A 14,208-nucleotide genomic window follows, 5' to 3' on the forward strand; every position below is an offset into this window, starting at 1 on the left:
ACATATCATATAATTACACTATAGCAAATAATATTGTTATTTTAATCCATGGTTATGTTAAAATAAGTGAACCAGCGATAAATACATGTACCTTCCATTAACAATCAAAGACACACCAACATCAAAAATATTGTGACAGCTGCGTCGGGATTCGAACGCACGTCCGACAAGGCGTGCAGGAGACGAAACGTTGGTTGCCTGCGGTGTGGCGCGACGTAAGGGGAACAACGGCAAGCTCGGCAGTGGCAGAGAGGGGCAAGTAAAGCAGTTGTGACTGAGGGGAGAAATCCAGAGAAGTCGAGAGGCGCCATCTTCTCGGCATCTGTAGAAATTTCGAGCATCGTACTTTCTCGAAACTATGGTCTAGTGATAAATAGACGCAAGTGAGCTGACAGCAGTCGTTGCTAGTTTTTGGACAGCAAGCCAGTCAGTCTTGTGTAGCAGTGAAGCCAGCTTCGAGACCGGAGTTCGACTTGAGTGTGTCCGTAACTGTGGGAGCGTCCTGGCCAGTGGACTGTCGCCAGAATTCCTGAGTTCGAGTGCAGTGGACCGCAGTTGGGGGACCTGAGTTCGAAGTTCAGTGGACTGACTCTACAAGTCCTGGGTTCGATTTTCTATGAACTTGAGTGCCTGAGCTAGAAGAACTGGCCAAGGCAAACGAACTGTGAACTGAGAACTGACAGTTCTGTTTTGTAAATAGTGCTTTGTGAACATTAGTTAAGATTAGCAGTACATTGTTGTTCTCAATAATCCAAGTTAATTGTCATTGTCGTCGGTGGAGTGCAATAACGAATACTGTGTTGCTGTGTGGAATGGAAATCCCATTGTTGACGGGAGTGTTTAAATTAAATTGTAGAAAGTGATTATTGTTGTGAGAATAAAATTTCATTAATGTTTTGTATTAAAGTAACAATATAATGATTTTACGAATGTTATAACCACTTGTAGGAACTCAAATGTTTACAGTGAAACCTGTCCATAAAGAAATCACATAGGAGGGCCTATCTTATATTTTTTTCTGTTGTGTACAGGTTTCCATTGAGTACGTGTTAAGGTCAAATAAGGTCTATTTTAAATACCGTACCTATTGTGTACTGAACTTTTATCATTTCTATGATATTCTCCAATTGTTTTTATGAATCTTAGGTGCATAATAAAATATATTACACCGTAAAACTTACTACACTTTATTGAACTTCGCAGAAGAAAAAAGTTATCTATTCACTATTTTGCATCTTCACAAGATAATATATTACATGCAAAGAATTACAGGACTTAATTGTGGAAGTAACTAATTGAGAATTGTTCTCTGAGCGTAACTTGTAGCACTACAGGCACGTTTTTCTGCTAACATTCTTGATTTCCTTAATGTTTCATAGAGCTCAGAATCGATTAGAACTGACTTCCGTGGTTTTCCCCAAATATAAGGCAAATGCCAGGTAATCTTTTGGCGAATTCTCGGGCCTCGCCTCACCTCATCTCATTACATCTCGCCAAAAAATTGTAGAAAATTGCAAAATTGTAAAAAATTGTAAAAATTTTAAAAAAATTGATAAAAATTGTAATTACAATCTTGTAAATTTTGACTTGTTCCACATTTTAAAGCTTCATTGCTAATGTAAGATCTATGGAATACAATAAATGAAATGAAGTGAAATAAAAGTAACAGAAGCAGAAGGAGTGCACAACAATGAACGAAATTCGTTTCTTTTAAAAAATACGTGTCAAAATTTTATTGCTGGCTAAATAACATTGCCAATCAATTTATTTTACAATAAGTCTCCAAGCACATTTATAAAAACTTATTCTTACACTGCTGGTCTCTGGAGGAAAAACTGCAAACATTCACACACACCAAGCAGAACTAACAACTCACCACCCTCGCCAAGTAGACGAAAATTTTCAGTAGCATTAACTACCTTAACCGAAAAAAAAAGTCGTGTTTTTTACAACAGCTCTAAGGACAGCTCACACAAAGGTGAGATCTGGTCATCTATTGCCGATATAGGCCTACCAACTTTCACAAGTACAGTCGCTTACAGTACTGTACAATCACGCCGAGAAAAACGGTACCGGTAGTATTTATTTAAAAATATATATTACCAACTCTGGATCCCCTGATAAGTGTTGGCAGATCCCCAGGGATCTACGGAGCACACTTTGGGAACCATTGCAATAAAACATTATCTGCACCATGAAAGAGGACTAGTGTTTCACTATAAGAAGTAGGGATGGAGAATATACTTGCTTAAATACATATATCACAGAATTACACTATAGCAAATAATACTGGTATAAGTTAACCCATGGGTATGTTAAACTAAGTGATCCAGCAATAAATACGTGTACCGTCCCTTAAGGGGAGAGGATGGTATGTTTTGGTGAAAAATGAGTAAATTTTCAAAAAAAAAAAATTCTTTAAAATACTCCGTGATATGTGTGGAATGCATAGCATAACATTTTGTGGGTATTTGTGCCCTTATCGGATGTTGAGTCGCCATTTTTAAACTTCCTGCGTTATGGATTTTTAAATCACTCGCCCACTTTTATTGTTGTTTCTGGTAAATTAAATTTTCAAAAAAAAAAAAAAATTTTTTTTCTTTAAAATACTCTTTCATATGGGTGAAATGTATTGCATACCATTTTGTGGGTATTTGTGCCCTTATCGGATGTTGAGAAGTTATTTTTAAACTCCCTGCGCTATGGATTTTTAAATCACACGCCCCCTTTTATTGGTTTCCAGTAACTTCATTTTTTTTGCTACATTCCCAGACAAAAATGCATATAATTTCTGAACTATTAAAGATACATGCATGAAATTTAGAACAAACTTTCTTTAGACTATTAGGAAACTTTTCTCTGTAACAGAATTTTGTTAATTGAATTCATTTTAAAAATACGTCCGTTTGTTTGCAAGAAAGAAAATCAGAAAAGTGTTATCAAATTTTAATTGTTTATTTTACAAACGTAGGGACTAATATCAAAATTCTGTTACAGACAGTTTGTAGAGCATGCTTTGGCAAGTACATTGCAAAAAACTGGATGAATCTATCTTTAAAAATGGTTTAGATATATCGGTTTTAGTGAAATCCTGCATAGGGTATATTTTTTTCAAATCTGGGCCCCCAAATAATTTTTTTTTCTCAAAATATTTATTTTTGGTTGAGTTGCTACAGCTATGAGCTCTCTACATACAAAAAATTAATATTTTATACCAAATAGGAAAAAAGTTTTAAAAAATACCATCCTCTCCCCTTAACAATCAAAGACGCACCAACATAAAACAATTTTTTAATGCCAGTAACAATGGTACAGCCACTTATAGAATTTCAAATGTATATACGAAGCTCGCTATTATTATTACAGACTGTAATAAATTATAATACCAATATTTCATAATGGAAATAATTTAAGCAATAGAATCACTATATTTCTCTGCTGGCATTTCTGTTGCTATTGGAAACTCCTCATACTAGCCAGTAAATGTACATGATTCATAGTCATTGAACAACTTTATCACAGATAATAATTTTTAACGTTTTTTAGTAAATGAATCAATCACATTACACAAAGTGACTGGTGAAAAATCTTGAATCCTCAAGATCTATTTCTAGTCCTTCATTTTCCGTTTCTTTAATAACTTCTACAATTTTCAGTCTTGGCATCTCTTCCTGAAGCTCTGCTACACACTTAGGATCTACATTTTCACAGCCATAAATATCGAGTTCCTTCAGGTGAGTAAGGTTTGATGGTATCATATGAAAGTGAGATCCAGAAATTTCATCATTCCATTTCATATCAAGAAAAGTAAGTTCTTTGCATTTTATTACACTTTCAATAACAGCATCTGTCATTAGAGGACACTCACATATGCTTAAATACTTCAGTTTTGGACATCCAGCACAGACATATTCTACACTCATAGTTGTCAATAACAAACAATATCCCATATCAAGGTGCTTTAGATTCTTACATCCCACACCAATATATTCCACACCCTTATCTGACAGGCAGTCAGAACAAGCAATGTCAAGGTGCTCGAGTTGTTTCAAATTACCAATATACTTGAAACCATCACCTGAATCAATGCAACCTCTAATGAGAAGGAACTGTATTTGTAAACAATTTGTAAAAATTCCTGTCAATTCTGCTGTGCCAAACCCATCACAGAAATATATACTTAAATTAACTAACTTGGACAAGGATTGCTTATAAAATATATTAGGTATATTCTTGGTTTGGTTTTCTTTGAACTCACAAAGTTTCAACTCTTCCAATTTCGATAGCCTTGATAAATGATCCATGTAAGTTCTAGGTAAATCATTGTTAGAATTTTCATAATTCAAATATTTCAAATTGGTACACTTGCATAACAGTTCGTGTCCTAATGTTGAAATATAGCAACTAAGATGGAGATACAAAAGTTGATGCCCTCTTTTCTTCAACAAGTATCTAATTTCTAACTCTGGAAATTCAAAGTAGCCTAAGTCCAAGTGTTGTAGAGAAGAGCATCCATCAGCTATAGCCATTAGTGTTCCTTCTGCAATATTTTGAAAACTTCGTTCTGTGAAATTTAATGTGGTCAGATTCTCAAACTGTCCAATCAGTTGTGCAAATTCTAAATGATTCCCTCTTTCCTGTGGAATGGGAATGCTCAAATTCACTATATTTGGAAAAGCTTCAAGAATTCTTTTCACTAAAATGTTTCTTAATTTCTGGGACCAGGTGAATTCTATATGATCAATGTTCTTACAATACTGACACAAAATATTTACAATATTCCTGTCTGTTCCTCGTTTGGGGCAATAAGCTTTCAGTGCTGGCATGTTTTTCAGACATCTTGCTATTTCTTCATCAGTTGTTTTTTCATCAGGGCTGAACACTTTCTTCTTCCAAAGGGCATTATCCTGTGACACATCTTTCCACCGGCCACTTACATGTTGTACAGACATTGCGAGGTCTTCCATGCTGATGTATGAGAATATCTTAATCAACAGCTCATCTGGTAGGTCGTTGAAATGTTTATCAGAGGCCATTTCTTTCACCAACGTGATGTCAAGTTGAGCAAACTGAAACAATACAGTGCCCAACTTATGTGTATATCTTTCTCATCTACCTGGATGTGTACACGTCAATTCACCACTTACATGTATGGCCTACTGTTAAGTAGCAAAAATCCAATATTTTTATAGCGTCAAAACATGCTGATGGAATCTTGTAAAATTATATGACTTTGCCAAAAATAAATATACATTCTGTTAGCAACAAAGAATGCAATCATTCCAATCAATCATATACTATGGTCCACTAATATACTCAATATTTAAGTGTGCCCATATTCATTAAGTCTAAGCGGGCTCCATTCACTACAGATTTCATACTGAAAGGGGTACAGAACTAAAAAGTCACATTCTGGAATGATATATTCTAAACAACATGCATTTAATTGTACACACAAATGGCGCATAACTAGACCTCTCCATGACTAATGGTTTCCGAGTAGCATTATCTCTAAATGATGAAGGATGGATAGGACAGAGAAAAATTCTCTCCTGCACCAGGACTCGAATCTGGCTCTACATGCTGACGCTTTATCCACTAAGCCACACCGGATTCCAGTTCTGATGCCAGATCGCGTATCCCCTCAGCACACAGAAATATGATGCAGATTGCACAGTTGATCTTCATGGAGAATGTTAAAATACTTAAAAGGTAATATGAGGCAAAAAATTGTTTGTTATGAAACAAGTTCAGAATACAGTGACATCCATATGATGTAAGGTCCAATTAACTTGAAGTATTGTTAAAGAGATAAGTTAACCTAATTAATTCAATTAATATTTGAGGAGAAAAATTCGCTCCAATGCCCGGGTCCTTGGTTCTACGTACCAAGCGCTCTGACCACTGAGCTACACCGAATTCAATCCACAGCACCGGACCGAACCCTCCTCCTTCAATGTTTCCCTTTGTCGCCTGACTCCAAGTTAGGCATATACGTTGACGTTTTTATGTTCAAGTCAACTGCCATTATACAAGAGGCGCATTCAGCTCAGTGACTGTTTGGCCAGAATTCCTCAAATTTTAATTGTCAATATTACAGATATGCTGTGGGAAAAATAAATAAAATATTTAATATTCTAATTAATTCAGACTATTTACAAAATAAAACACTCTCTACAATGACCTAAGACAAGTATCCATGCTAGGCTAATTATTGTAGCCTACTTAATGTAAACAGCGGCCGGGTAGCTCAGTTGGTAGTGCAGCTACCTATGGACTGGAAGGTCCGGGGTTCGATCCCAGGTGATGACAGGATTTTTTCTAGTTGCCAAACTTTCAGAACGGCCCCGAGGTTCACTCAGCCTCCTATAAAATTGAGTACCGGGTCTTTCCCGGGGGTAAAAGGCGGCCAGAGCGTGGTGCCGACCACACCAACTCATTCTAGTGCCGAGGTCATGGAAAGCATGGCGCTCTACCTCCATGCCCCCCAAGTGCCTTCATGGCATGTTACGGGGATACCTTTACCTTTACCTTTACTTAATGTAAACAGTGTAGCAGTAATTAATATAAAATAAATAAAATTGGACCTTATTGCTCACTGACATCATATAAACACAAGTAACAATGAATGTTTAGATAAAATGTTGATTTTGGAAATCTGGTCACCCTATACTAAAATCGAGTCATAAAAAGAAAGCTGATGTGTGCCATGAATTTGGTATAGTGACAGAACAATTCAGAATGATTTACAGATGTACTATTTTCCAAACAGAAGCAAAAAAAAATTAGATTTCGATCCGAATTCTTAAATGTGTGACGAGTACAGTACATAAGTGTTATTTTGAGTACTGCACATTATAGTATTTTATTCTGTATTTCATTATTTTCTACAAAGCAGTATAGCATTTTTATTTTCTAAAAATAATAAATATATAAATATGCTGTAAAATACTTTAAAATGTAGTATTACAGACCTAGGTATATAAAATTACAAATTAAATTATACAAATGATATTAAGAATGCATTTCTTCATTTAATTATATTTACTACAATAAATCCTTCTGATAGCAACATTCGCTTATAGCAACAACATTTTCTAGGCCTTCAATGATGCTATAACCAAATTACACTGCATACTGTACATCCTTTATAGTCATTGAACAACTTTATTACAGACTCATCATCACAGAAAATTCTGAACTTTTATTTTTACTAAATCCAGCAATTTCATTACAGAAAGTGACTAGCAAAAAATGTTGAATCCTCAAGATCGATGTCTATTCCTTCATCATTCTTTCTTTTTTATCCCTCCTATAATTTTCACTTCTGGCATCTCTTCCTGAAACTTTGCCACAATCTTAGAATCTACATTTACAGAACCAAAAATGTCAAGTTCTTTTAGGTGAGTAAGGTTTGATGTTATCATATGAAAGTTTGACCCAGAGATGCCATTACACCATTTCAAATGAAGAACAGTAAGTTCTTTGCATTTTATTACACTTGCAATAACAGCATCTGTCATTAGAGGACACTGGCATATACAGAGATACTGCAGTTTTGGGCATCCAGCACAGACAAATTCTATGCTTTTGTCTGTCATTGATGAGCAACATTGAATACCGAGGTGTCTCAAATTCTTACATCCTGCACCAATATATTCTAGACACTTGTCCGACAGAGATTTGCAACCAAAGTCAAGGTACTTCAAATTTTTACACCCTGCACCAATATATTCCAGACTCTTGTCTGTCAGAGATTCACAATAACCAATTTCAAGCTGTTCAAGATGCTTCAAATTACTAATATACTTGAAACCATCACCTGAGCCAGTGTAGCCTATAATGTGAAAGACCTTCAGCTCTACACAATGTGTAAAAATCTCTGTAAGCTCTGGTGCATCAAGATCATCACAGCAGACTATAAATAATTGAACTAACTTGGACAAAGATTGATTGTAAAATATATTGGGTATATTCTTAGTTTGGTTGGCGTTGAAATAACTCAGATTCAATTCTTCCAATTTCGATAGCTTTGATAAATGATCCATGTAAGTTCCAGGTAAATCATCATTGTCATTTTCATATTTTAAATGTTTCAGATTGGTGCACTCGCATAATAGTTCGTGTCCTACTGTTGAAATGTAGCAATTAAGATTAAAATATACAAGTTGATGTCCTCTTTTCTTCAACAAGTATCTAATTTCTGATTCTGGAAACCTATAGTAGCTGAGGTCCAAGTGCTGTAGAGATGGACATCCATTAGCTATCGCCATTAATGTTCCCTCCGCGATATTTTCAGGACATCTTCGTGTGAAATTTAATGTGGTCAGATTTTGAAACTGTCCAATCAGTTGTGCAAATTCTAACTGATTCCTTGTTTCACGGGGAAGGGGAATACTCAGATTCACTATATTTGGAAAAGCTTCAAGAATTCTTTCCACTAAAATGTTGTTTAATCTCTGGGACCAGGTGAATTCTATATGATCAATGTTCTTACAATACTGACACAAAATGTTTATAATATTCCTATCTGTTCCTCGTTTGGGGCAATAGGCTTTCAGTGATGGCATGTTTTTCAGACATCTTGCTATTTCTTCATCAGTTGTATTTATATCAGGGCTGAACACTTTCTTCTTCCATAGGGAATTATCTTGCGACACATCCTTCCACCGGCCACTTACATGTTGTACAGACATAGCGAGGTCTTCCATACTGACGTATGAGAATATCTCAACCAACAGCTCGTCTGACAGGTCATTAAAATGTTTGCCAGAAGCCATTTCTTTCACCAACGTGGTGTCAAGATGAGCAAACTGAAACAATAAGTGTCTAATGTAGGTGCAAATTTTTCTCATCTTCCTGGAAGTGTTACACGTCAATTCACCAATAACATGTAACAGTCAAGTAGCAAAAATGCGGTAGTTTGACACTAGTCAAAACATGCCGAGGAAATCTTGTAAAATATCTGAACTTTCCAAAAAATTATACAATATCTGAACTTTACAAAATATTAGACAGTTTGTTAATAAACAGGAATGCAATTGGTCATATAATATACTCTCCCATCATATTCAATATTTGAAACATATACCCAAATAAGGGTCTGTGTTACATTTTCTCTGATTTTGAGCTCATAGTATAGTAGAGGTCTTTGGTTGTACGTACTTTTTTCTTTGGTTCTACTTCTATTACTTAATATATCAGGTTTAAACCAGCACAATTGTAATTGTATTCTTAATATTGTAGTTGTAATCCCCTGGTAGAGGGGAAGAGAAGGCCTGATGGCCTTATCTCTACCAGGTTAAATAAATAAATAAATAAATAAAAAAATAAATAAATAAAATCGTTCTTTATCGATATAAACAATATTTAAGGTATTTAAATACTGCTATCGTTCTTTTGTGATACAAATAATATTCAAGTCATCACTTGTCATCTGTTATCGTTGTTTAAATATATAAATGATATTCAAGTTATCATTTATATTCTGTTATCGTTCTTTAGCGATATAAATAATATTCAAATTATAATTTATATTCTGTTATCGTTATTTAGCGATATAAATACTCTGATTTTATATAAGAATTATTGTAATATAAATAACCATTTTCTTTGTAAAGTAGGTTATTTTATTTAAATAATTAATTATATACGGTATTATATAATATCTTGTATTAATTAAACAAATCGATATTTATCATTTATATTGTTATCATTCTTTAGTGATCCTGTATAAATAATATTGAAGTTATTTATATTCTGTTATCGTTGTTAGCGATATAAATAATATTCAAGTTATCATTTATATTCTGTTATCGTTCTTTAGCGACATAAATAACATAAATTTAATATTAAGTTTGGAACAATACAGTTGCATAATACTGGTGTTAGTTTTTTTCTTTTTATATTATTACATTACACTATTTTCAAACACAATAACATGAAAAGGAGTGACGAGGAATTGAAACTGAGACGTTTACATCTAAATTCTGACATTCTTCCGACTGAACTATGAGGGCACAAGTAAAGAAACATTTGCGGAAAAATTGACCCAGTCCCCCTCCAAGATTTTCTGATGATTTGTAGAAGTTCACCCAGGATGCGGGGGGTAAAGGTTAATTGGGATTTCCCAGTATCTGATCAGATCAAAAATCCTGATAGAACTAATATTTAACCCTTACAGTGAATTTCGGTGAAGTCCGGAGGGCCCAATTAGTCAAATCCACTCTCTCACCACCACGCTTGGGCCCCTGGGATCTATTAACATTCGAAAGAGACAGTGGTGTGCGGAAAGCAATGGGAAGTTAACACAAGAAAAAAAAAACTGCAAAGATGGGCAAAGGAAGCTTTTAACAGAAGAAGGAGAAACTTTTGCGGACCTCTGGAAAAAGAACTAAGGAAGAGACCAGTGAAGTGTTTTGTGTAGAGTGTGGCACTGTATGGGGAAAAAACGTGGACATTACGACGAAATGAAGAGAAACGAATAGAAGCATAAGAACTGTCGCTATTTGAAAAGACTAGTCGAGTCAATGCTCATTCGACTTTAAGATGTGATCGAGATGTGGGGAAGACAGACTACTGTAAATATATTAAATCATGGCTTTTTTTTTTTTCTTGAACGATTAATTTTTTTCATGTTCTAAGGCAAACGCCAGTAAGTTTCTTTGGATATGTCACGAAACAGATTTTTGTTGAGAATAAAATATTTTTTTTCTTTTCAGTTGCAGCCATAATGTCATAAGAAATAATGATAAAGTCATGGCATAATACATTCATGAATCTGATGTTAATTACTAAAATAATCATAAAAGCAAAAGGAGCAATTATGTATATTTTGTATCTCTGTCCTAAAAAGAAAACAAAAAAGAACATAAAAAGCACTAGGTTGTATTCGAACGTATGACCTCACGGATAACAGGCCAGAATGCTACCATTATGCTATTAAGTAACACAAAGAATACTTGAATTATAACTGTAGATATCAGGGAACGTGGTATAACAACATGTAACATCGCCTGTCTCCAAATTGTAGCAAAGATACCCGAAGGGAACTTTGTTTCTGGAGAGCGGCCACTTTTTCTTTTGACAACTGTACATAAGTATTGTGACAGCTGCAACGGGGTTTGAACACGCGTCCAACAGGGCGCGCGGCAGACGAAACGCTGGTACTTGCGGAGTGAAGGGGGGACGGACCCTCCCGAATCTTCTAGAGAAGTCTGTCCGAAGTGGAGATAGCCAGATAATTCGAGAGGACACACGTAGAAATTTCTCGTAACTATTATTTTGCTATAAAAGAAGAAACGCGAGCGAACTTGGGCAGTTTTCAGTTTATTCAGTCAGTGAGTAAGCCAGAGCAAGCAAGCCAGTCTTGTGTACGGGAGTTCGACTCGAGTGTGCGTCCGCAACTGTGTCAGCATCCGAAGGCCTGAGTTCGAGTGCAGTGGACCGCAGTTGGAGGGACCTGAGTTCGAGTGCAGTGGACCGCAGTTGGAGGGACCCGAGTTCGAGTGCAGTGGACAGCAGTTGGAGGGACCTAAGTTCGAGTGCAGTGGACCGCAGTTGGAGGGACCTGAGTTCGAGTACAGTGGACTGTCTCTGAAGGCCTGTGGTTCGAGATACTGTGAACTCGAGTGACTGAGCTAGAAGAACTGTGAACTGAGAACTGACAGTTCTGATTTGTAAATAGTGCTTTGTAAATATTAGTTAAAATTAACAGTTCATTGTTGTTCGTAATAGTCCAAGTAAATTGTCATTGTCATCAGTGGAGTGCTATAACGAATACTGTGTTGAGTGAAAATCCTATTGTTGACGAGAGCGTTTAAGGTGAATTGTCGAAAGGAATTATTGTTGAGAGATAATAAAGTTACATTGTTGTTAATGTTACAGTATTATGTTGAGTATTGCACATTATAGTATTTAATTCTGTATTTCATTATTTTCTACAAACCAGTATAGCATTTTTATTTAAAAAAAATAATAAATATATAAAAATGCTGTAAAATACTTTAAAATGTAGTACTACAGACCTAGGTATACAAACTTACAAAATAAATTATACCAATATTGAGAATACATTTCTTCATTTAATTATATTTCCTACAATAAATCCTTCTGATAGCAACATTCACTTATAGCAACATCTTTTTTTTAGTCTCTTCAATGATGTATAACCAAATTACACTGCATACTGTACATCCTTCATAGTCATTGAACAGTTTTATTACAGACTCACCATCACACACAATTCTGAACTTTTATTTTTACTAAACCCAGCAATTTCATTACAGAAAGTGACTAGCAAAAAATGTTGAATCCTCAAGATCGATGTCTATTCCTTCATCATTCTTTCTTTTTGATCACTCCTATAATTTTCACTTCTGGCATCTCTTCCTGAAACTTTGCCACAATCTTAGAATCTACATTTACACAACCATAAATGTCAAGTTCTTTTAGATGAGTAAGGTTTGATGTTATCATATGAAAGTTTGACCCAGAGATGCCATTACACCATTTCAAATGAAGAACAGTAAGTTCTTTGCATTTTATTACACTTGCAATAACAGCATCTGTCATTAGAGGACACTGGCATATACAGAGATACTGCAGTTTTGGGCATCCAGCACAGTCAAATTCTATGCTTTTGTCTGTCATTGATGAGCAACATTGAATACCGAGGTGTCTCAAATTCTTACATCCTGCACCAATATATTCTAGACACTTGTCCGACAGAGATTTGCAACCAAAGTCAAGGTACTTCAAATTTTTACACCCTGCACCAATATATTCTAGACACTTGTCTGACAGAGATTCACAATAACCAATTTCAAGCTGTTCAAGATGCTTCAAATTACTAATATACTTGAAACCATCACCTGAGCCAGTGTAGCCTATAATGTGAAAGACCTTCAGCTCTACACAATGTGTAAAAATCTCTGTCAGCTCTGGTGCATCAAGATCATCACAGCAGCCTATAAATAATTGAACTAACTTGGAAAAAGACTGATTGTAAAATATATTGGGTATATTCTTAGTTTGGTTGGCGTTGAAATAAGTCAGTTTCAATTCTTCCAATTTCGATAGCTTTGATAAATGATCCATGTAAGTTCCAGGTAAATCATCATTGTCATTTTCATATTTTAAATGTTTCAGATTGGTGCACTCGCATAATAGTTCGTGTCCTACTGTTGAAATGTAGCAATTAAGATTAAAATATACAAGTTGATGTCCTCTTTTCTTCAACAAGTATCTAATTTCTGATTCTGGAAACCTATAGTAGCCGAGGTCCAAGTGCTGTAGAGATGGACATCCATTAGCTATCGCCATTAATGATCCCTCCGCGATATTTTCAGGACATCTTTGTGTGAAATTTAATGTGGTCAGATTTTGAAACTGTCCAATCAGTTGTGCAAATTCTAACTGATTCCTTGTTTCACGGGGAAGGGGAATACTCAAATTCACTATATTTGGAAAAGCTTCAAGAATTCTTTCCATTAAAATGTTGTTTAATCTCTGGGACCAGGTGAATTCTATATGATCAATGTTCTTACAATACTGACACAAAATGTTTATAATATTCCTATCTGTTCCTCATTTGGGGCAATAGGCTTTCAGTGATGGCATGTTTTTCAGACATCTTGCTATTTCTTCATCAGTTGTATTTATATCAGGGCTGAACACTTTCTTCTTCCATAGGGAATTATCTTGCGACACATCCTTCCACCGGCCACTTACATGTTGTACAGACATAGCGAGGTCTTCCATACTGACGTATGAGAATATCTCAACCAATATATTCTAGACACTTGTCCGACAGAGATTTGCAACCAAAGTCAAGGTACTTCAAATTTTTACACCCTGCACCAATATATTCTAGACACTTGTCTGACAGAGATTCACAATAACCAATTTCAAGCTGTTCAAGATGCTTCAAATTACTAATATACTTGAAACCATCACCTGAGCCAGTGTAGCCTATAATGTGAAAGACCTTCAGCTCTACACAATGTGTAAAAATCTCTGTCAGCTCTGGTGCATCAAGATCATCACAGCAGCCTATAAATAATTGAACTAACTTGGAAAAAGACTGATTGTAAAATATATTGGGTATATTCTTAGTTTGGTTGGCGTTGAAATAAGTCAGTTTCAATTCTTCCAATTTCGATAGCTTTGATAAATGATCCATGTAAGTTCCAGGTAAATCATCATTGT

General features: G+C 35.3%; 1 protein-coding gene across 7 annotated transcripts in view; it reads right to left on the reverse strand.

Moving 5' to 3' along the window:
* The window catches only part of LOC138695076 (F-box/LRR-repeat protein 2-like), a 361,245-nt gene that overhangs the window by 271,344 nt on the left and 75,693 nt on the right, over positions 1-14,208 (reverse strand). Inside the window, exon 3 of one of the 7 annotated variants that reach the window (XM_069819444.1) lies at positions 3,276-5,069. The exons of 5 other annotated variants lie outside the window; for them this stretch is intronic. In XM_069819444.1, the coding sequence (XP_069675545.1) occupies positions 3,564-5,069 (1,506 nt within the window). In that variant the 3' untranslated portion in view covers positions 3,276-3,563. One more of the 7 variants, XM_069819440.1, reaches the window with a different exon arrangement.

The sequence above is a fragment of the Periplaneta americana genome, chromosome 2 (genome assembly GCF_040183065.1).
Source record: "Periplaneta americana isolate PAMFEO1 chromosome 2, P.americana_PAMFEO1_priV1, whole genome shotgun sequence".
In the NCBI taxonomy this organism is placed as follows: Eukaryota; Metazoa; Arthropoda; class Insecta; order Blattodea; family Blattidae; genus Periplaneta; species Periplaneta americana.